The 20,663-nt window shown below is 47.4% G+C and overlaps 1 protein-coding gene across 3 annotated transcripts in view; it reads right to left on the bottom strand.

Moving 5' to 3' along the window:
- Positions 1 to 524: 524 nt before the first annotated feature.
- Positions 525 to 20,663, bottom strand: part of Klhl18 (kelch like family member 18) — a 73,457-nt gene continuing 53,318 nt past the window's right edge. For 2 of the 3 annotated variants that reach the window (XM_006985857.4, XM_016004429.3), the window contains exons 8-10: positions 18,771 to 18,875; positions 15,644 to 15,755; positions 11,535 to 14,830 (exon numbers count right to left, since the gene is read on the bottom strand). In XM_006985857.4, coding sequence (XP_006985919.2) covers positions 14,444 to 14,830; positions 15,644 to 15,755; positions 18,771 to 18,875 — 604 coding nt within the window. In that variant the 3' untranslated portion in view covers positions 11,535 to 14,443. Of the gene's footprint in view, positions 679 to 11,534; positions 14,831 to 15,643; positions 15,756 to 18,770; positions 18,876 to 20,663 lie in introns of those variants that run through there. The other variant, XM_042281752.2, reaches the window with a different exon arrangement.

Genomic DNA, 20,663 nt, shown 5'->3' on the forward strand with positions numbered 1-20,663 from the left:
GTCAATTCTGAGGACCATAAGCATGTCTCAAACTTGTGGACAGCCATGTCTTAGGAATCTGCAGACACCAAGGAGTTTGAAGCTTTGACTTTTTCTGTCAGTGCTGGAGATTGGAACCCAGCATCCACACAGGCAAATGCTCTACCACTGAGCTGCATCCCTGCCCCCCTAACGCTTTAATTTTACTGAATTCTTTACCCCCTGATGGCATTATTATAATTTTTAATTAATTTTTAGAAGATGTATTTTATGTGTATGCCTGAGTATATGGATGCCTTTGGAAGATGGAGAGGACGTCAAATGTGTTGTGAGCCGCCATGTGGGTGCTGGGCATGAACCGGGGTCCTCTGCAAGGTCAGCAAATGCTCTTAACCACCGAGCCATCTCGCCAGCCCCTTTTTAAAAATTTTTATACAATATATTCTGCTCATATTTTCCTTGCTCCCAAATCCTTCCAAACCCTCCACACCTCTCTACCCATTCAACTTAATGTTCTCTCTCTCTCTCTCTCTCTCTCTCTCTCTCTCTCTCTCTCTCTCTCTCTCTCTCTCACTCTCAAACAAAACCCAAACCAGGGTCTCTTGTTCGACCCATAGCTGTGGATGTCATTGAACTACTGATCCTCCTGCCTCCATCTTGCAAGGGCTGGGATGACAGGTGTCTGCCGCCACTCCAAGTCTGAAATAAAAACACGTTAGTGTTAAAACCATTGTGGACAGTTCATAAAGCTGCGTTTTAAAATGTGCAAGTTGAGTGTGGTGGAAATCTTTGACAGCCCAGCTACTTAGGAGATAGAAGCAGGAAAATCACCCGAGCCCAGAGATTAAAGCCCTGCTTGGGCCACACAGCAAGACTCCATATCTTCATATATATATATATGAAAAAAGAAAAAAATTAAAAAGAAGGAAGGAAGGAGGGAGGGCAGGCAATTGTTTACAGACATGGACTAAGCCTGATTCCATTTTCTTCTCCTCCTCCTCCTCCTCCTCCTCCTCCTCCTCCTCCTCCTCCTCCTCCTCCTCCCCTCCTCCTCCTCCTCCTCCTCCTTCTCTTCCTTCTCCTTCTCTTCCTTCTCTTCTTGCTCTTCCTTCTTCTCCTCCTCCTCCTTCTTGAGACAGGGCTTTTCCTGTTTAACAGCCATATCTGTCCTGGAACTCTCTTTGTAGATCAGGCTGGCCTTGGAGACCAGGCCTGCCTCTCCCTCCTAAGTGCTGGGGTTAAAGGTATGTGCTGCCACTGCCTGGCTGCTTCCCTTTTCTTAATGTCTTCTTAAACTATTATTTTGTTTTATATGTGAGTGTTTTACCTACATGTATGTCTGTATGACATGTGTTCCTGATGCCTGAGAGGTCAGAAGAGGGTGCTGGTTTTCCTGGAACTGGAGTTACAGGGAATCCAAGCCTTCTACCCATGAGAGCAGCTAGGGTTTTTAACCACTGAACCATTTCTCCAGCCTCAACCTGTTCACTTTTCTAAACTCTAACTGAAAAGCAGGACTTTCCTCTTTCCATCTCTTCTTTGGATACCAAGCAAATCTTAAGCATGTTTGCCCTGACCCCCTGGATTTCTCAGTGCTTTCTGAAGGCTCTCTCCCACAACACACACGTTTTTCTACAGCTGCTTACAGACACAACTCAAAAGACATGCTTTCCTTGCCTCGGCCTCCCTTCTCCTGACAGTTGCTGGGATTTAAACCCTGCCTGCCTTGTTCTTTTTACTCTCAAACTTCAGCTGTGAGAAATTGATTGATTAATTAATTAAAGAAAAATAGAAAAGAAACTTTATAAGGATTTGGTTAAGCATTGCACTAAATAAGATCTACAGTTGGGTAGTGGTGGCACACGCCTTTAATCTCAGCACTCAGGAGGCAGAGGAGCCCAGATCTCAGTGAGTTCAAGGCCAGCCTGGTCTACAGAGGGAATTCCAGGACAGCCAGGGCTACAGAGGGAAACTCTGTGTGGTGGTTTGAAAGAAAATAGCCCCCCAAAGGAGTGGCACTAATGGGAGGGTGTCCTTGTAGGAGGAAGTGTGTCACTGTGGGGGAGGGCTTTGAGGTCTCCTATGTTCAAGCTACACCCAGGGACACAGACCACTTTCCGATGCCTCCGCAAGATGTAGAACTCTCAGCTACAACTCCAAGCACCATGTTTGCCTACACACTACCGTGTCCTACCATGATGATAATGAACTAAACCTTTGAAACTGTAAGCTACCTCAGTTAAATGTTTCACAATGTCTCTTCACATAAATAGAAACCCTAAGACACCTTGTCTCAAAAAACCAAAAAAAAAAAAGGAAAAAAAAAGATCTGCAAACAGATACTAAGTGCAAAAAAAGACACTAAAATTATTAACCAATAGGAAAATCAAAATCAAAATCACAATGAAATAACATCCTATTGCCAATGCTCCACTCACGAAGCTGAGGCAAAAAGTTCTTGAATTAGAGGTCAAAATAACCTTCTGAAACACAGGTAGGGATGCAAGGTGGTTATTATACTTTTTGGAACAAATACATGGTTGCCATTCCCTGGAACAAGCAGTACAGAACCATCTGTAGGTAAGGTAACAGGTGGAAACCAATCCTTGAGAAACAGGTTTCATCATAAACAGCAAAGAATCAAGTTGGTCTTTACTACATGATGGCTTGTAAGCCTAGCATGGAGGCAGGCTGTTCATCTCCTGCTTTCTGATCTCTTTTAGGAGAATAGCTCCTTAGCCATGGGCTGGTTGAAAAGCTGAGGGCCATTCCCACTAGCAAGGGGGTCTCCAGAAGAAAGGCAAGGCCTGTCTAGGTCCACTTTCAAGCTGCTTCCTGGAGCTGCCTGTACCCCCAAACAGAAATGTGTGTCCATTTGGGCTGTGAACTGCTAGGGGCAAAACGCAGGGAAGCTGATGTCAAAGCTGTGAGGGACTGGAGGGCCATGGATTATCAGGTCTTAATTTTTCAATTTTGTTTTGTTTTGTTTTTTGAGACAGGGTTTCTCTGTGTAGTTTTGGTGCCTGTCCTGGATCTCACTCTGTAGACCAGGCTGGCCTTGAACTCAGAGATCTGCCTGGCTCTGCCTCCTGAGTGCTGGGGTTAAAGACGTGTGCCACCACCACCCAGGCAATTTTTCAAACTTTATACTTGATCTTAGCAAAAAACCAAGAATGGCTGACAAGATGGCTCAGTGGGGAAGGGACGTGCTGTACAGATCAGTATCTGACTTTTATCCTGGGAGCCACATGGTAGAAAAAGAGAACCAATTCCACGAAGTTGTTCTCTGACTTCCACACTCCTGCCATGGCTATGTGTGTATGGACACATACTGAACAATAACATTTAATATGTAAATATGTTTTATTTTGTTTTACTGATTTATTTATTGACACAGGGTCTCACTTGTAGTTTTAGTGCCTGTCCTGGATCTCACTATGTAGACCAGGCTGGCCTTGAACTCACAGATACCCTCTGTAAGTCCCTCGAGGTGCAAATGACCAGGCCACACCGAGACTGCTCTGACAAGTGGTCCTAACTGATCAGGCCACAGGATCCCACCAATCCCAGGCCACCCTGGAAAGCTCTGAGCCTGCCAAGAAGCTCTATATAAAGCTTGCCTCCTCCTCAGATTACAGCGAGAAATCCAAGGCAGTCCGCTTAAGGAGTATAGGGAGTTTGTTATGATATAAATTGAGAACAACTCAGGGGCCACGTCCTAGGGGTTGGTACCTCAAGGTCATAGGTGGAAAAGGGACCCACGGCATCAGATCTTTGCTGCCTTTTCCTTCCCTTCCCCAAACAGAGGCAGCCATTCTCTTGTCTCTTCCCCAATAAATCTCTTGTGTGACTTGCTCGCTACTGCCAGGACACCTTTCCCCTCACAGCTGGAAAACTAATACCCTCCTGCCTCTGCCTCCCACATGTTGGGATTAAAGTTGTGCACTACCATACCTTCATTTTATTCTTAAAGACAGGGTCTCAGCCGGGCGGTGGTGGCGCATGCCTTTAATCCCAGCACTCGGGAGGCAGAGCCAGGCGGATCTCTGTGAGTTCGAGGCCAGCCTGGGCTACCAAGTGAGTCCCAGGAAAGGCGCAAAGCTACACAGAGAAACCCTGTCTCGAAACCCCCCCCCCCCAAAAAAAAAAAAAAAAGACAGGGTCTCACTGTGTAGCCCTGGCTGGCCTGAAACTCACTTTGGAGACCAGACTGGCCTTGAATTTACAGGTTTTCTCTGGGCATGATAATTTACAGGTGCCTTCTCCTCTAGAATGTATATGGATGTCCCATCGTTACATTCATGGGTGTGCATCTGTCCTTCCCATCCACTGTCTCTCTTTGCTGGCTCTGTCTTGCCTCTCTGGTTTGAGGACAGTGCCTGCCTCTCTCCAGAAATGTGACAAGATGCCTCTAGCTCCTGTCCTGTTCCCCCCGCCCCCTGCCCTGCCCCTTACAGGAGGATCGAAACTGCACAGGTCAATTCATCAGAAGGCGGCTCTCAACCTCCTTGACCTTGAGCTGCGACAGGGATTGCAGTAGAGAGGTGAGCAGCTTGCTGCCCTGCGTCTCCTCCGGGTTTCTCACTGCGGAGGTCCAATCCTGAGGTCGCCCATCCCCCTTGCTGGGCTCTCTTGGGCTCTGGGAGACACTGCCTGTGTATGTGCTGCATACACAGGGTCTTCATCTGCAAACAGAGCCAAGCCCTTTGCAGCAAGTGTCTGGAAAGGTGTGGCATGTGCTGTGTCTGATGGCTTAGACCTTCCCACTGTTTGCAGAGGAGGGGCCTGGAAGAGTTCCAGAGGGGACTCTGGTGCCCTGTAACACCAATTCTCTGGTGGCCAGTGGGAGCCCACCTCCTCCTCCTCCAGATCTGCCCAGGCCCTCTGGGTTCTGGTGGATGGAAGTTAGGCTTCCATGTCCCATCATGCCCTTGTAGCTAGCTGATGCCTCTGTCGCCTCACCCTCTCCTTGAGGGGAAGACCACAGGCAGGTTGGGCACCATTTAGTGTGCTGGTGGTGACTGTCTGGCATCTCTCCTAGCACCCTTAACATGTTCCCATCCCTCTTCATGTCTTCTCCTTTTTTATGTGTCAATAACTCAGAGTCCAGTTAGTGCTGCCTGGTGGAATGTTGATGATCTCGTAGACTTTTTTTTTTTTTTTTGAGAGAGGGTTTCTCTGTGTAACAGTCCTGGCTGTCCTGGAACTTGCTTTGTAGACAAGGCTGGCCTGGAACTCAACTCAGAGATTCACTTGCCTCTGCCTCCCCAAGTGCTGGGATTAAAGGCACGTGCCACCACTGCCTGGCTGATCTTGTAGACTTGACCTTGTACAGGTAATCATAGATGCAGTGAGTTCATGGGTGAAGTGGCCATGTCATATAAAGACAGAATTTCACATCATTCCGTCCCATCCTGCAGCTCTTACATTCATTCCACTGTTTTCAGTGATGTTCCCTGTCTTAGTTAGGGTTTCTATTGCTGTGAAGAGACACCATTACCATGGCAACTCTTAAATAAGGGGAAACATTTAACTGGGGCTTGCTTACAGTTTCAGAGGTTTAGTCCATTATTGTCAAGATGGCATGCAGGCAAACATGGTGCTGGAGAGACAGCTGAGAGTTTTACAGCTTGATCCATAGGCAACAGGAAGTGGACTGTCTCACTGGGCGTGGTTTGGGCATATATGAGACCCCAAAGCCCACTGCCACAGTAGCACACTTCATCCAACAAGGCCACCGCTCCTAACAGTGTCGCTCTTACGGGTCAAGCATTCAAATACACACGTTTATGGAGGCCATACCTATCCAAACTGCCACACCCCACTCCTTGGCTCCTGTAGGTTTGTAGTCATAAATTAAATGCATCCAGTCCAACTTTGAAAATCCCCATAGTCTACCACAGTCTCAACAATGTTTAAAAGTCCAACGTTCAAAGTCACTTCTGAGATTCATGCAATCTCTTAACTGTAATCCCCTATGAAATTAAAATAAAAATAAACAGATCACAGCTGGGTGGTGGTGGTGGTGGTGGTGGTGGTGGTGGTGCACACCTTTAATTCCAGTACTCAGGAGGCAGAGGCCAGCCTGATTTATAGAGCTAGTTCCAGGACAGCCAAGGCTATACAATGCTGTGGGACGGTCTGTATGTCAAATTGCTCTGATTGGTCAATAAATAAAACACTGGTTGGCCAGTGGCCAGGCAGGAAGTAGGTGGGACAAGGAGAGAGGAGAATTCGGGGAAGCGGAAGGCTGAGGCGGAGAGACACTGCAGCCGCCGCCATGACCAGCAGCATGTGAAGATGCCGGTAAGCCACCAGCCACGTGGCAAGGTATAGATTTATGGAAATGGATTAATTTAAGCTATAAGCACAGTTAGCAAGAAGCCTGCCACGGCCATACAGTTTGTAAGCTATATAAGTCTCTGTGTTTACTTGGTTGGGTCTGAGCGGCTGTGGGACTGGCGGGTGTCAAAGATTTGTCCTGACTGTGGGCAAGGCGGAAAACTCTAGCTACAATACAAAGAAACCCTGTCTCAAAAAAACAAACCAAAACACTCAGATCACATACTTCCAACATAGAATGGTACAGTATATACATTACCATCCCAAAATGGAGGAAAGGGAAGATAGTGAGGAAATATTGGACCAAAGCAAGACCAAAAACCAGCTGGGCAAACTCCAAACTCTGCATCTCCATGTCTGGAGTTAAACTCCTCTTCAGATCTCTAACTCCTTTCAGCTTTGTTGACTACAACACACTTCTTTCTCTTGGGCTGGTTCCACTCCCTGTTAGCAACTTGCCTTGGCAGGTATCCCATGGCTCTGGCATCTCCAACATCTTGGGGTCTCCAAGGCAATCCAGGATTCACCTTCACAGCTTCACAAAATGACCTCTCTAGGCCTCCATGCAGAGATACCCCTGCCACACATCTGGCCTCAGCAGCTTTCCTTAGTCACGAGGGAGATTCCACAACCCCTTTCTTCTATCCTTGACTCTAAAAGCAGAACCATGTGCCTGAAGCTGTCAAGTTCTGCTGTTTTCTGGGCTGGAACATGACCCCCTTGTTCAATCACAGCTTCACTACCTTTCGGTTTTCCATAGTTTCCTTTACTGTCTAAACTTAGCTGTCCTGGAACTGGATCTGTAGACCAGGCTGGCCTCAAACTGAGAGATCTGCAAGCCTCTGCTTTCTGAGTGCTGGGAATAAAGGCATGTGCACCATGCCTGGACCTAAGCTGTTCTTTTAATTCTTTTTCACGAGCTGGAAGCTTAACTGTGTGGGATCTTGCCCTGAGGTCTCCACTCCCTTTATTCCATTTAACATCAGGCTTTCTTTTAATCTGTTTATCTCTTTGAACACAGGATTTAGCTCCATTCTACTTCCTGGTGCCTTTTCTCTTAAAATGGTACATTTAGTATTTTTCCTTTCTCAGCTTGCTCCTTTTCATTATAGATCTTTGTAAGAGTGAATGATAATAACCATACAACAGAGTCAATACTAGGCTGTTTTGAATTTCCTCTGCCAATGGAATTAATCCAAAACTCTTCATGTTAGTCTCAGGCAGACTTTTCAGACAAGGGCAAAAAGCAGCCACATTCTTCACCAAAATATCACAAGAACATATAGGCCATATAGTAAAATTCTTCTCCTAAAACCTTTTAGCTGGGCTCCCAAAGTTCAAATCACCCTTAGCTCTATGGTTTTCCATGCTCCTACTAGTATGGCCCATTAAGCAGCACTTAAAGCATTCCACTGCTTTCCTAACTCAAAATACCAAAGTCTGATTTCCTCCAAATAAAAACACAGCCCAGCCTATCACAGCAATACCAGAGACCCTGGTACCAACTTCTGTTTTATTTAGGGTTTCTACTGCTGTGAAGAGACACCATGACCATGGCAACTCTTATAAAGGAAAACATTTAATTAGGGCTGACTTGCTTACAGTTTCAGAGGTATAGTTCATTATCATCATGGCAGGAAGCAAGGCAGCACGCAGGCAGACATGGTGCTGGTGAGGGAGCTGAGAGTTCTACATCTTGATCTGCAGGCAACAGGAAGTGAACTGTCTCACTGGGCATGGCTTGAGCATATATGAGACTTCAAAGCCCATCTCCACAGTGACACACTTCCTCCAACAAGCTCACACCTACTCCAACAAGGCCACACCTCCTAATAGTGCCACTCTCTACGGGCCAAGCATTCACTAAGACTTGGGTTGGGTGTGTGATATAGATTATCCATTTAGGGCTGAGTACTCAATAGACACTTATTCTCAGCACTTTGTCCAATTATAAATATCTATATTAACTGCTGACCGTTGCAGAGAAGACCCTTTGGCCAAGGTTGACAGCAGCACTGATCTATGAGTATAAGCATAAATATTTAGAAGGCAGTTTGACAAAACATCTTTTAGGAAAACAACAGTAGAAAGTTCCTCAGCAGGGCCTGTGAACTACTGAGCCACAGGCTTTTGACCAGGTTTATAGTACCAGGCCCAAATTCCTGTGGATCTGGCCTCAAACCTAATCCCAAAGCATCTGGTTACACCCATACCCTGTGTGCTACTAATGCACTAGAGGGCAGATCTTGCCTGGTGGGTCAGTACTGCAGCATGCAGGGTTGGATGCAAGGATGCTATTGATGTTTTTGTCTCCCTCAGTGTTCTGCACAGCACCTTCCGGCACTAGGGGAGGAAGTTTTAAGGTCAGATCCAACTTTATTTCTCTATGTCCTGCAACCAAAGGGTACTGTGTCTACAGCAATGGGGGCCTCTGGGGCCTCCCTGATGAGTAACTTGTAGAGAGTTGGTACTCAGATTTTCATTTAATAACCCATGTCTTTCATGGGGATAATTATCCATCCATTGAAGGCCATCTGTGTTCAAATTACTTCAATTTTTTTAAAAAAATTCTAACTTTAGATTGGCTTACAAAGTAGTGAGTTTCCATAGGGGTTTTTCATACATTTTTCATATTGGTTAACCCATCCCTACCATCTCCTTGCCTCTTGCCTCTTAACACATACCCAATGCCCGTTTAAACTGTCTATCTCATTATTTCCTTCCCACACCACATCTTTATATCATGGGCTCTACTATCCTCTTTTCATTTTTTTGAAGTATTCATTTGGTTTTGATGACAAATGAGCCTCAAGAAAACTGGTTTCTGTCAAACTCTAAGACCCCTGCCCCCTAAATCCTGTCACGTTTGTAAAGCACATGCTTTAACTGCTCAGCCATCTCCTCAGCCCAGTGTTCTGTTCTGTGTGTGTGTTGGTGATAGTGTATGCTACATGTGTGTGATGCCCTCGGAGGCCAGCAGAGGGTGCTGGGTCCTCTGCAGCGGGAGTTAAAGGCAGTTTTGAGCTGCCTCATGAGGTTGCTTGGAACCAAACTGCTGAGCCATCTTCCCAGCCTTTTCTTTCTCTTTTTTTTTTCTTTCTTCCTTCATTTTATAATTTATTTAAATTCATTTTATGTGCACTGGTGTGAAGGGATCAGATCCCCTGGAACTGGAGTTTCAGACAGTTGTGAGCTGCCATGTGGGTGCTGGGAATTGAACTTGCGTCCTCTGGAAGAGCAGCTGGTACTCTTAACTGCTGAGCCGTCTCTCCAGCCCTTCTTTCTTTCCTTTCTTTCTTTCTTTTTTTTTTCAAGCAGGGTTTCTTGGTGTAGCTTTGGAGCCTGGAACTTGCTTTGTAGACCAGGCTGGCCTCGAACTCACAGAGATCTGCCTGCCTCTGCCTCCTATGTGCTGGGATCAAAGGTGTGCGCCACCACCGCCAGGCCGAGAGCTCACATCTTGATCTGATCCAAAAGCAAGAAGCAGAGATCAAGTGCAAAAATTCTGAAGCCTCAAAGCCTGTCCACAATGATGCACTTCCTCCGGCAATGCTACACCTCCTAATCCTCTCCAACAGCCACCACTGGGGAACCAAGGATTCAAATGTCTGACACTTATGGGGAACATCGCATTTAAACCCCATCTTTCATAGATTGCTTTTGCTATAGGTTTATTTGGCTTTCCCCTTATAATCATGGAAATATTTGTAATTTCTCCAATATACTTTTCTTTTAAACCAAAACAAATAAAATGTACTTCTAATATTTAAATAAGTCAGGAAAGGGCTGACTCATTTGGCTAAGTGCTTGCTGCACAAACTTGAGGACCTGAATTTGGTCCCCAGCACCCAGGTTAAAAAGAAACAAAACTAGTCAGGTGGTGGTGGTACACACCTTTAATCCCAGCACTTGGGAGGCAGAGCCAGGTGCATCTCTGTGAGTTAGAGGCCAACCTGGTCTACAGAGTGAGATACAGGACAGGATCCCAAGCTACACAGAGAAACTCTGTCTGGAAAACAAACAAACAAACCAAAAACAAACAAACAAGAAAAGAAACAAAACTGGATGTGGCAATGCACAACCCGCAATCCCAGAGTTTAGCAAATCCCTAGAACCTGCTGGCCAGCCAGGCAAGTTGAACTGGTGAGCTTCAAGCTCAGTAAGAGACCCTGTCTCAAAAAGGTGGAAATCAATCAAGAAAGACGCCAATGTTGCTGTGGGATAATCCTTCTGTACACTGTGAAGACATGTTGCTGTCATTGTTAATAAAAAGCTGATTGGCTGAAGGTGAGGCATGATTTTCATGGCAGAGAGAATGCTGGGGAGAAGAAGGGTGGAGTCAGAGGAGATGCCACGAAACAGAGCAAGCAGGACGGGAAGTATGTACATGAGGTAAATGAGCCTTGGGGCAGCACACAGATTATAAAATTGGGTTAATTTAAGTTATAAGAGCTAGCTAAAAACAAGCCTAAGCTATTGGCCAAGCATTTATAATTAACATTAAGTCTCTGTGTGGTTATTTGGGGAGAGGCTGGCATCAGCAATCTAGACAGAAAAGTCCACCTACAAATGGCATTCTAACATGGGCACCTACATCCACATAAGACCTGAGAAAGCTTTAAAAAGGTTCTAGGGTGCTGGAGAGATAGCTCAGTGTTGGAAGCACTGATTGCTCTTCCAGAGGTCCCGGGTTCAATTCCCAGTACCCACATGGCAGCTCACAACTGTCTATAACTCCACTTTCTGGGGATCTGACACCCTCACATAGACATACATGCAGGCAAAACACCAATGCACATAAAATAAAAATAAATAAATTATTTTTTCAAAAAGGTTCTAAACACACAAAAAATGGAGCCAAACGCGGCTTCCTAGTCTCATGTTTCTCATGCCAGCCACAGTACAGAGGAGCATCTCCTGGCAGCTGCCTACAGGATGGAGCAAGCTGCTAACCACCATGTGCTACTGCCACACACTAAGCTGAGCAGTACCAGCAGTTGACACAACAGTCTAAGATTCATCTCATGATCAGAGAACAATATGTAAAGACAGATCCACCTACACAATGTTAACTCCTGGCCTCCACACACATACAAAGGAATGGACACACCCACACCCGCACACACACAGGAATGGACACACATTCACACCCACACAGGAATGGACACACACACACACACACACACACACTCACAATTAGGGAAAGGCAAGAGTATTAAGAGTGTTCTCTTTATTTCTCTTTGGTTTCTTAACACAAAAGACATGCGTTCTATAAATAAAAAGTTTCCTGTGAAACAACTGTGGGTGAAGAGGGACAACATTTCTACTATTTCCATCCTTATGTTCCATCAAGAGGCTGGTCTTCAGTTCTCTTCTGCTTGTGGTCTCTGGTGAAAGCCAGAAGAGAAGAACCAAGAATGGGAAACAAAAAAGGACAGTGGCCAGACCCCATGGTCCACCAGGCATGTCCGAACTATCTCATCTCCTTGTTACATTCTTTCCACAATGTCCTTTGGTGATGTCTGTTTTCCCATGACCCTACTGTTCCAACACTAAAGAGTCAGACCAGCCACCTGCCCTCAGACCGGGGAGTAGGAAAATGTTCCTGTTTGCTCAAGTGTGCTCAGAGCCCAGATGAAAACACTGACTTGCTCTTTTGTGGAAACACTGTCTCTGTGTGCACAGTGAAAGCTCCACACTAGGAGGGGAGAGGAGACTCAGGAAGGCTAATCCAACAGCAGCAGACGGGGGATGAGGATGTATCATCTCCAGTGATGCAGTCTGCTAGCATCATAAGGATCCAGGAGATCTACCTGGGAGCTCACTGACTGGTTTTCAGCACCTTCACAGTCGAGGCCGGGCAGTACATTCACTGAAGGAAGGACTTAATAAGATGAGCACGGGTACACCCCTCCTGACAGGACTAACAGAAAATCGAGACCCCTGGCCTCCCAAGAGTCTATTTCAGCAGGCAAACTGAGGGGCAGGAAGAAATGCTGGCATTCCACTGGGAGCCTAGTTAAAATGCATCTTTCAGTTATCAGATTGTTCAGTCTTTTAAAATAAAAGTATTATTTTCAAGTGCTTATAGCAGAGGCCCAGCTCTTAAGTGGCAGGGAATGAAAGTCCTTCCTCCTGAATCCATAGCAATTGCACACACTGGCCAACCTGACCGTCTGGAGTAAGGGACACCCCCAGGCTTCACATTGGGCCTTTCTGAACCGGCTTCTAGGCTGCTCCAGGCAGGCAGCAATGGGCAAGAAACCAACCAGGTGGAGAGTGGGACCCTTAGACCCAGTTTGGGGCTAAAGTAATTGTCCCCTTCTAGTCTCTCCTGGAAGAAGTTTAGAAAAAGAGATTTTGGCAGCATCAGGTGAAGGTCAGCCCCACCGCCCAGTGCACTGGTAATAGAAAAATCTCCTCTCTGGGTCCTTCTGTGCTACGGTAAGGTCCCATCCAGAGGAGGAAGGAGCATGGAGTCTCTTCACGAGGTCATTTGCCAAGATTAGAGGAAGAAATATAAAATCTCTTCTTTGCAGCAGCGAAAGACGTTTTTAGTCTTTAGGTCTTTATATCATGGAGCCAGCGTTGCTTGATGTAAAGGCCCACCTTGCTGGTCAGTCTTCCAAGGGCTGGAGGAAGGTAGACGACCCCCCCCCCCCCCCCCCCCCCCGGGGTTGGCGAGCGGATGGAAAAGCAGGGGAATGGCAGGGCAAACAAGTCACCTGACCAAGCTAGTCCACGGCTGGTAGGAGCAAGCCCCTGGTTAGGTCCTAGAGGTACAAATGGCCAATGTGCCCCAGAAGCGTCATGGTGAGAAGTTACTCAAGGATGGTAGATGGATAAGTGCAAACCTGGCCAGACACGCTGTTTCCTGCTGGCCAAAGAGGGAAGGAATGTATGTGGGAGAGGGGATCTGAAGGAGCGCTGGGTGGCAGTAAGAGGTAACCACGGGGACACCTGAGTCCCAGTGATGCTGGGAGCTCCTGTAGAGATGAGTGGCAGTACTTCAGCCAGCTCCCTAAGCCCATGATTTAAAAAGTCCTCTGATGGTAGCTGAGGAGACTAACCCCATGAGCACCTTGCTACAGGTCCAGTCAAGAATGCCCTGATTTCAGACACACTGAGGCTCAGAGGGAACCCCAACTGCTTTAGGAGGGCTCGGGACCCTGGGATCCGAATGTGGGAGTGGATACACTGTTGTCATGTTTGATGGTTTTCCATTTAAATGTGCATTTGCTTTTAGTATCTTTTGCTTTCTTCCTGTGAAAATGTTCTCTTAAAGAAGTCTGTTTCTTCCAGTTTCTCTCAAGCATTTTCTTGTTTCCATTTCCTCCAGTTTCTTTCAAGCATCTCTAGTCCCCTTCTGGTTCTCTGGGACAAGCAGAGAAAGACCTCATTCAATTCCCAAAACATCAGGCATGGGGAAGACTTCTGCCTTCCTGCTTGCTGCAGACAGGGATGAAATCGTCTGCGCCCATCAGGAAGAGCCCGTGTGCACGCAGCAAGCACGCTGTTGTAACTGCCCCATGGTGGAAGGAAGAGCCCGTGTGCACGCAGCAAGCACGCTGTTGTAACTGCCCCATGGTGGAAGGAAGAGCACACTGCTGTAGCTGCTCCATCACAGGCAGTCAGGACACCAGGGCGTCCTTTCTCTCCCAGCTTTACCCCAGTTTCCAATAGGCTAGGACACTGCCGCTTCCCATGGCACACTGGCCACAACAAGGCTGCACACAAGCAGGTAAGGAGGAGCGTCGGCTGGAAGGCCTCCTGCACAGGGGCACTCAGCACTGTGGCAAGTGGGAGCTGGGCCAGCACTGTAGCAGGTGCAGCTGGGCTTGGATGGAGCCTGCGTACACACGGCCCAGCAAAGCACTTCCATGTTACTGGCTGTGGGACCAGAGAGGCTTCTTCTGTCCTGTGCTGTGCGTCTTGATAACCTAAGGTCTCAAGGGCAGCACAGTGAGGGAGGACTTGAGCACCTGGAAACACTGTCCCTCTGGCAGGCTCACACTTCACCCCGTCTTCTGCTCCACCACTGCCTCTTCTGAGAGGACTTTCCTCTGGAAGGAAGCGCCTGTGCTTGTACCAGATCCCTAACCCACCACATCCCACCCTCTCCTTAGATGGTGAGAAGAGGGATGCAGCCCACACCAACCCCTCCCTCATGGCATGCCATGGGGGCCATAAATGTCCAGCGGTCCGTTTCTGGGTCATACATCTCCACCGAGCTTAGGTTTGACTGTCCATCATAACCTCCCACTGCATAGAGGCGCCCACAGCTGGCCACAAGCGAGACCCGGCTCCGGCGTGTGTGCATGGGTACGATGAGGCACCACTGGTCTGCCACAGAGCTATACATCTCAGCAATGCTGAGGAAACCAGAGCCATCATAGCCCCCACAAACAAACATCTTGCTTCCCAGGGAGGCAGCACCATGTCGGCAGCGCTTGTTGAGCATGCTGGCTGCTGGGTGCCAGGTGGCCGTGTGGTGGTTGTAGTGTTCCACCTGCAGCAGGGAGAGAGGTGCAGGGACAAGACGGTCAAAGACAAGGCCTGGCCCAAGGGGTGATCCTGCAGGTCTCAGAAGCCCACATGGTGCCAGCGTGGGAGAGGTGAGGGGGAGGGAGCTCGGTTAGCATGTGCCGGAGCTCGGTTAGCATGTGCCCGAGCTCGGTTAGCATGTGCCGGAGCTCTGATGCTGCCTCTTCTCAGCTGTGGACCTGCTACTTAAACCTTATACTAAGCTGATGCCTTCTGGACGTATGCAAGGAAAGGAAGGCAAGATTTTCCAAAGGAAGGGCTTCTAGGTGACGGCAGAGCTGGAAGGAGAGTACTGTCTCATATGACCGTCCCAAGTGTCTTCCATCTCAGTACCGTCTAGCTCTGGAACCACTGCTGCATGGCTGAGAGCCTTTTAAAAGAATAAATGTAGCTTCTGGCAGAGTGTCCAGAACACCGTTGCTGGTATTCACGTCTGGCATATGACCGGGCTTACTTTGGTAGGAGTTTTAAAAGGCTTTTCAGCATTCCATGGACACCCGAATGGGGCAAGTTCAGAACGACTACACTCAACACTTCCTTGTGTACATAGGCTCTCTAGAAGTGAATTTTAGATGATGCGGGAGACACCCTGGAACTTCAGTAGCAAAGGCAGGGTTGAAACTTTTTTTGTTTGTGTGGTGCTGGGAATTGAACCCAGGGTCTTGTATATGCTAGACAAGCAATACATAACTAGGCTATGCCCCCCAGCCCAGAGAGGAATTTGGGGCGGGGGGGAATCCAAGAATGGAAGAAGTTCCCCTGGAGGGGCCAGACTCACACTGCTGAAGATCTGCAAACCGTCATGGCCACCCGACACATATATCCTGCCCTCGAAGATTGTAACCCCAGCCGCACTTCGGTTTGAACTCATTGGAGTCACCACAGTCCACCTGCAGAAGAAATAAAAACAGCAGGGGTGTGAGTCAGTGTCCATGACCTTCTGAGACAGCCTGGCCAGGCCCAGGAGACCTCTTCTAAGCCTATCATGTCCTGACAATTTCTTAGCATCTTATCACCTCTCCCGCCATCTCTGCAGGGTATGCAGGGTACTGGCTGCTGCTGCCTCTCACCCAAGCTTCAGATCCATAGCCAGTCACTATGGGTAGCAAAATCAGCACATTTCAAACAAGGCCTGTCATACAGACATATCTGCAACTGTTCTGCATTCCTTGGCCTTGTTAACGAGACATCAGCTACCTAGTTACTCTACTTATAAAACCTAAGTGCTCATTTGACTTCTCCCTCTCCCAGCATTCTTTTTTTTTTTTTAATTTACATGTTTTGTCTGCATGTGTGAAGGTGTCAGAACCCCTGGAACTGGAGTTACAGGCAGGTGTGAGCTGCAATGTAGATGCTGGGAATTGAACCCAGGTCCTCTGGAAGAGCATTCAGTGCTCTTAACCACTGAGCCATCTCTCCAGCTCCAAAGATGATCTATTTGTTTGTTTAGTTTATTTATTGAGACTGGGTTTCTTTGTGTAGTCCTGGCTGTCCTAGAACTCACTCTGTAGAACAAGCTGGTCTTTAACTCAGAGAGCTGCCTGTCTCTGCCTCCTGAGTGCTGGGATTAAAGGTGTGCGACACACTTCTCTTGGTATTCTTGTGGTCCACAAGTACTTGGTTTACTTCCTAGTCATTACTTGTTCCGGCTCCCAATACCACTTGCCTAGCTCTGGCTTCCCACCTGGACCACTGTATGGGCCTCCTTACATGTGGCCTTGCTTTCAGGCCGTTTTGACCCCAAACCCACACAGCCAGAGGAACTGAATTGCTCTTCCAGCAGCTGTACCATGTCCCTCAAGTGGCTCCTCATTGCCTTTCCTAAGGCAGTGTACAAGTACCTCGGTGTGATTTGTTTGTTTTTTGAGACAGGTCTCACTCTGTAGCTCAGGCTGGCTTTGAACTGGAGGCAATCCTCCTGTCTTAGCTCTCGTGTGCTGAGATTTCAGGATGAACTACCATGCCTGGCTCTTGGTGCGCTTCTTTATCATGAGGATTTTATCTGTCTTCTAGCATTACCCACAGCGTACAGTGAGGAATTTCTTACTTGAACCCTCCCTGCCTACTTCTCCTGGTCTAGGATAAGCATTTACCACTGTTTAACCTTGCTTATGTGTATGGGTGCACATGCATGTGCGAATGTACATGTGGAAGCAGAGGAATCTTGGGTATTATCTCCAGGACTACATCTACCTCCTTTTTCTTTTTTTTTGAGATAGGGTATCTCATTGCCCAGAGCTCATCTATTAGGCTAGATTGACTGGCCAGCAAGCTCTGAGGAATCCTCCTGTCTCCACCTTCTCAGCTAGGATTCTAAGTGTGAGCCACCATGCCTGGCATTTTTACGTGGGTTCTGGAGATTGAACTCATGCTTACAAGGTAAATACTTTATAAATTGAACCATCCCCCAGTCTTTCTGTCCTTGAAGAGTCTCATCTCGCACCCCTGCCCCAGGGAGGTAAGTGCTCCCTACGCTGTGCCAAGAGATCCAGACACAGGGCCTCCAGGGCAAGGTGAGCACAATGCACTCACAGCCTGCCAAACTGGGCACTAGGGAGGACCAGCCTCCTTCCTACTTTGGAATAACCAGTCAGTTGGTTAGGTAACAGAATATAAGCTTTAGAACATCCTGCTGGGTCGTTCTAGCCCATTGTTCACATCCTGCTGTCTAAGATGGGATGATTCAAACACTGAATGAGTAGTTCAGCCTAGCAGTGCCAGTGTTTTCTAGTGTTCCACAAAAGCATCCTACAAGATTGCAAGGGGTGTTACAGAGACCTAAGTTCAAGAGTGCCAGCTTTTCTAGAATTTTGGCAACGTCATCTATGATGGAAAGACAAGCACTCTGAAGGACAGATGTCAACACTCCCCAAGCTTTCTGACCATACATTTGATTTCTTTCAAATTAGGCCTCACTGCCTTGGAATATGCTGTCCATCTACTTCTTACACACTGTGCTTGTACTTACATTACAATGGACTGATCTAGTGAGGAGACACAGACCAATAAATAAATGTTCCTAAGCATCCGCGACTCTTGTTTGAAATGGGTTCACATAGTCTTGAACTCCTGAGCCTCCCACCTCTACTTCAAGTGCTGGAACTATAGGCATGAACCACCACGCCTGGCTTTAATTCTATTGAAGTTTAACCAAAAGATTCATTTAACCAAGGACTTTTTTTTTAATTTTTTTGTTTTGTTTTGAGACAAGATCTTACTTTGTAGCCCTGGCTGGCCTAGAATAAACTATATAGACCAGGCTGGTTTTGAACTCACAGAGATGGTCTTGCCTCTGCCTCCAAGTGAAAGGATTAAAGGTATGCACCACCATGACTGGCCTTTAACCAAAGATTTTAAAATCTATTACATGCTAAGTATTGTTAAGTCACCTCCTACCCAGAAGAAGCTGTAAGCTGGGTCACAGCATGTCTCTATGGCTGAGGTGACATATTAGAGTCCTTGAGTTTAAGACCTCTTTTCCCACAAAGCAAAGCAAAACTAAACAAAAGCTGGGAGTTGGGAGTCTAGCATGCATAAGGCCAGGTAGTGGGGAACAGTTTAGCTGAGTATAGTGGTTTATGTCTGCAGTCCCAGCACTCAAGAGGCTAAGGCAGGAGGATTGCTGAGAGTCTGAGGCCAGCTTAGACTACTTTATGAGATTCCATCTCAGAAAAACCAAAACAAACTCAGCTTAAAGAACACACTGCAGCTCTAATTTTTTCTTTGTTTTTTTTCAAGACAGGGTTTCTCTGTGTAGCCCTGGCTGTCCTGGAACTCACTCTGTAGACCAGGCTGGCCTCGAACTCACAGAGATGCACCTGGCTCTGCCTCCCGAGTGCTGGGATCAAGGGTGTGCACCCTGGCTTGCAGCTCTAATTTTCATGCCGTGAAACAGTCGCCCTTACTTGTCCGTCTCAGGTGAGTAGGTCTCCACAGAGTTGAGGGAAGAGTTGCCATCATAGCCTCCACAGACGTAGATCTGTCCATCCAGCACGACTGTCCCCATGGCACTGAAACAGAGAGAATGGTCATCCCAGCAGCCGGTCACACACACTGACAAGTTAACCTGTCAGCTGCCTCTGTCTACAATAGACCCAATCCCAGCAGCCGGTCATACCCACTGACAAGTTAACCTGTCAGCTGCCTCTGTCTACAGTAGACCCAATCCCAGCAGTCGGGGGGTCATACCCACTGACAAGTTAACCTGTCAACTAGAATGGTCATCCCAGCATCCAGTCATACACACTGACAAGTTAACCTGTCAGCTGCCGCTTTCTACAACAGACCCAGTCCCAGGCGCACAACCAGCTAAGGGCAGAAAATCGGGAAGCTCTTCAGCGGTTCACCTGCACTGCTCCCTGCCAGGCTCAGGCCCGGCGGCAGGTGACCGCCACTGCAGGATTTGGTCCTCGATCTGCCCGAAAGCCTCAACTCCAATCTCAGCGAAGGGGGTTAATTTACTTTTTTGTTTATGTGGCAGAGGATGACTCTGAACTCCTAATCCTTTTGCCTCTACTTTTCAACTGCCGAGATTATAGGTATGACCATCACAACCAGCCTGATTTACTCAAAATATTTTTAGGGCTGGAGAGACGGCTCAGATTTAAGAGCACTGGTTGCTCTTCCAGGGGGCTGGGTTCAATTCCCAGCACTCACAACCATTTAGAACTCTAGTTCCAGGGAATTTGATAATCTTTTCTGGCCTCCACGAGGACCAGGGAGGCATGCGGTGCACAGGCACACATGCAGGCAAAACACTCACACATGTAAAAATAAATAATAAAAAATTTAAAATTGTATTATCTTTATTTGTGTGTGTGTATGTGTGTGTATACACTTGTGTGCTGGCACACATACATACCATGGCATGCATGTGGAGGTCAGAGGAAAACATTTGGGAGTTAGCGTTCTCCTACCATTGTGGGTTCTTAGGACTGAACGCAAATTGTCAAGACTGCACAAGAAGCATTTTTACATGCTGAGCAAACTCAGGGCCTCAGCCTAATTCAATTTGAGGGTCTCATCACACTCAAGAAAGGTCCCACATGCTGCAGAATTACCGTCCTCTAACTCCATGCCCCAGGAGTGGCTTCTTTATTAGGACACATGTCCCATTCATTCATTCATTTCCCAGATTTTCATCAGCCATGTGCAAGGCATGCTGTCCTAGATACTAGGTTAGGAGGAGAGAACAGAGGATGGGCGTGGTGGTGCACACTTGCAGTCCCAGTACTGAGGAGGCTGAGGCAGGAGAGCTCAAGTTAGAGGCAGCCTGAGAACTAAACGACACGAACCCCGAGTCTCCCGTTCTACTACACATAAGCTTTCCTAAGATCCCGACTATCCAGGGGTCTAGATAATCATATGACCTCCATCCTATTAAAGCCTTAGGAGAAATCAAGCAGGAATGCCAAGCTGCCTGACTCAGTGTTTTCACATCTGATGCTACAGAAGACTAAACATGAAGCTGGGGTTGAACAGGAAAGAAATATACCAGACAACTGCCCCTTTTCCAATACATACAGCAAATCAAACTACAGTAACAGACCCTCTGAACCTGCCTGAAGAGGAGACAGCCTTGTCTGAAGCAAGGTCAGTAAGAAGCAAGGTCACTAAAGGTATCGATACCTTTCTAGACATGGACATGAAACACACACGAAGGAACTAGATTTCCTTTTCCTTGGTAGTACTGGGGATTGAACCTAGGGCCTTGCTCTTGCTAGGGCAAGCATCCTACCACTGAGCTGCAGCCTCAGTCCCAAACCCGAGGTTGTTAAGTCGGGGGTTGAGTATCGACG

Source organism: Peromyscus maniculatus, chromosome 7 (genome assembly GCF_049852395.1).
Source record: "Peromyscus maniculatus bairdii isolate BWxNUB_F1_BW_parent chromosome 7, HU_Pman_BW_mat_3.1, whole genome shotgun sequence".
NCBI lineage: Eukaryota > Metazoa > Chordata > Mammalia > Rodentia > Cricetidae > Peromyscus > Peromyscus maniculatus.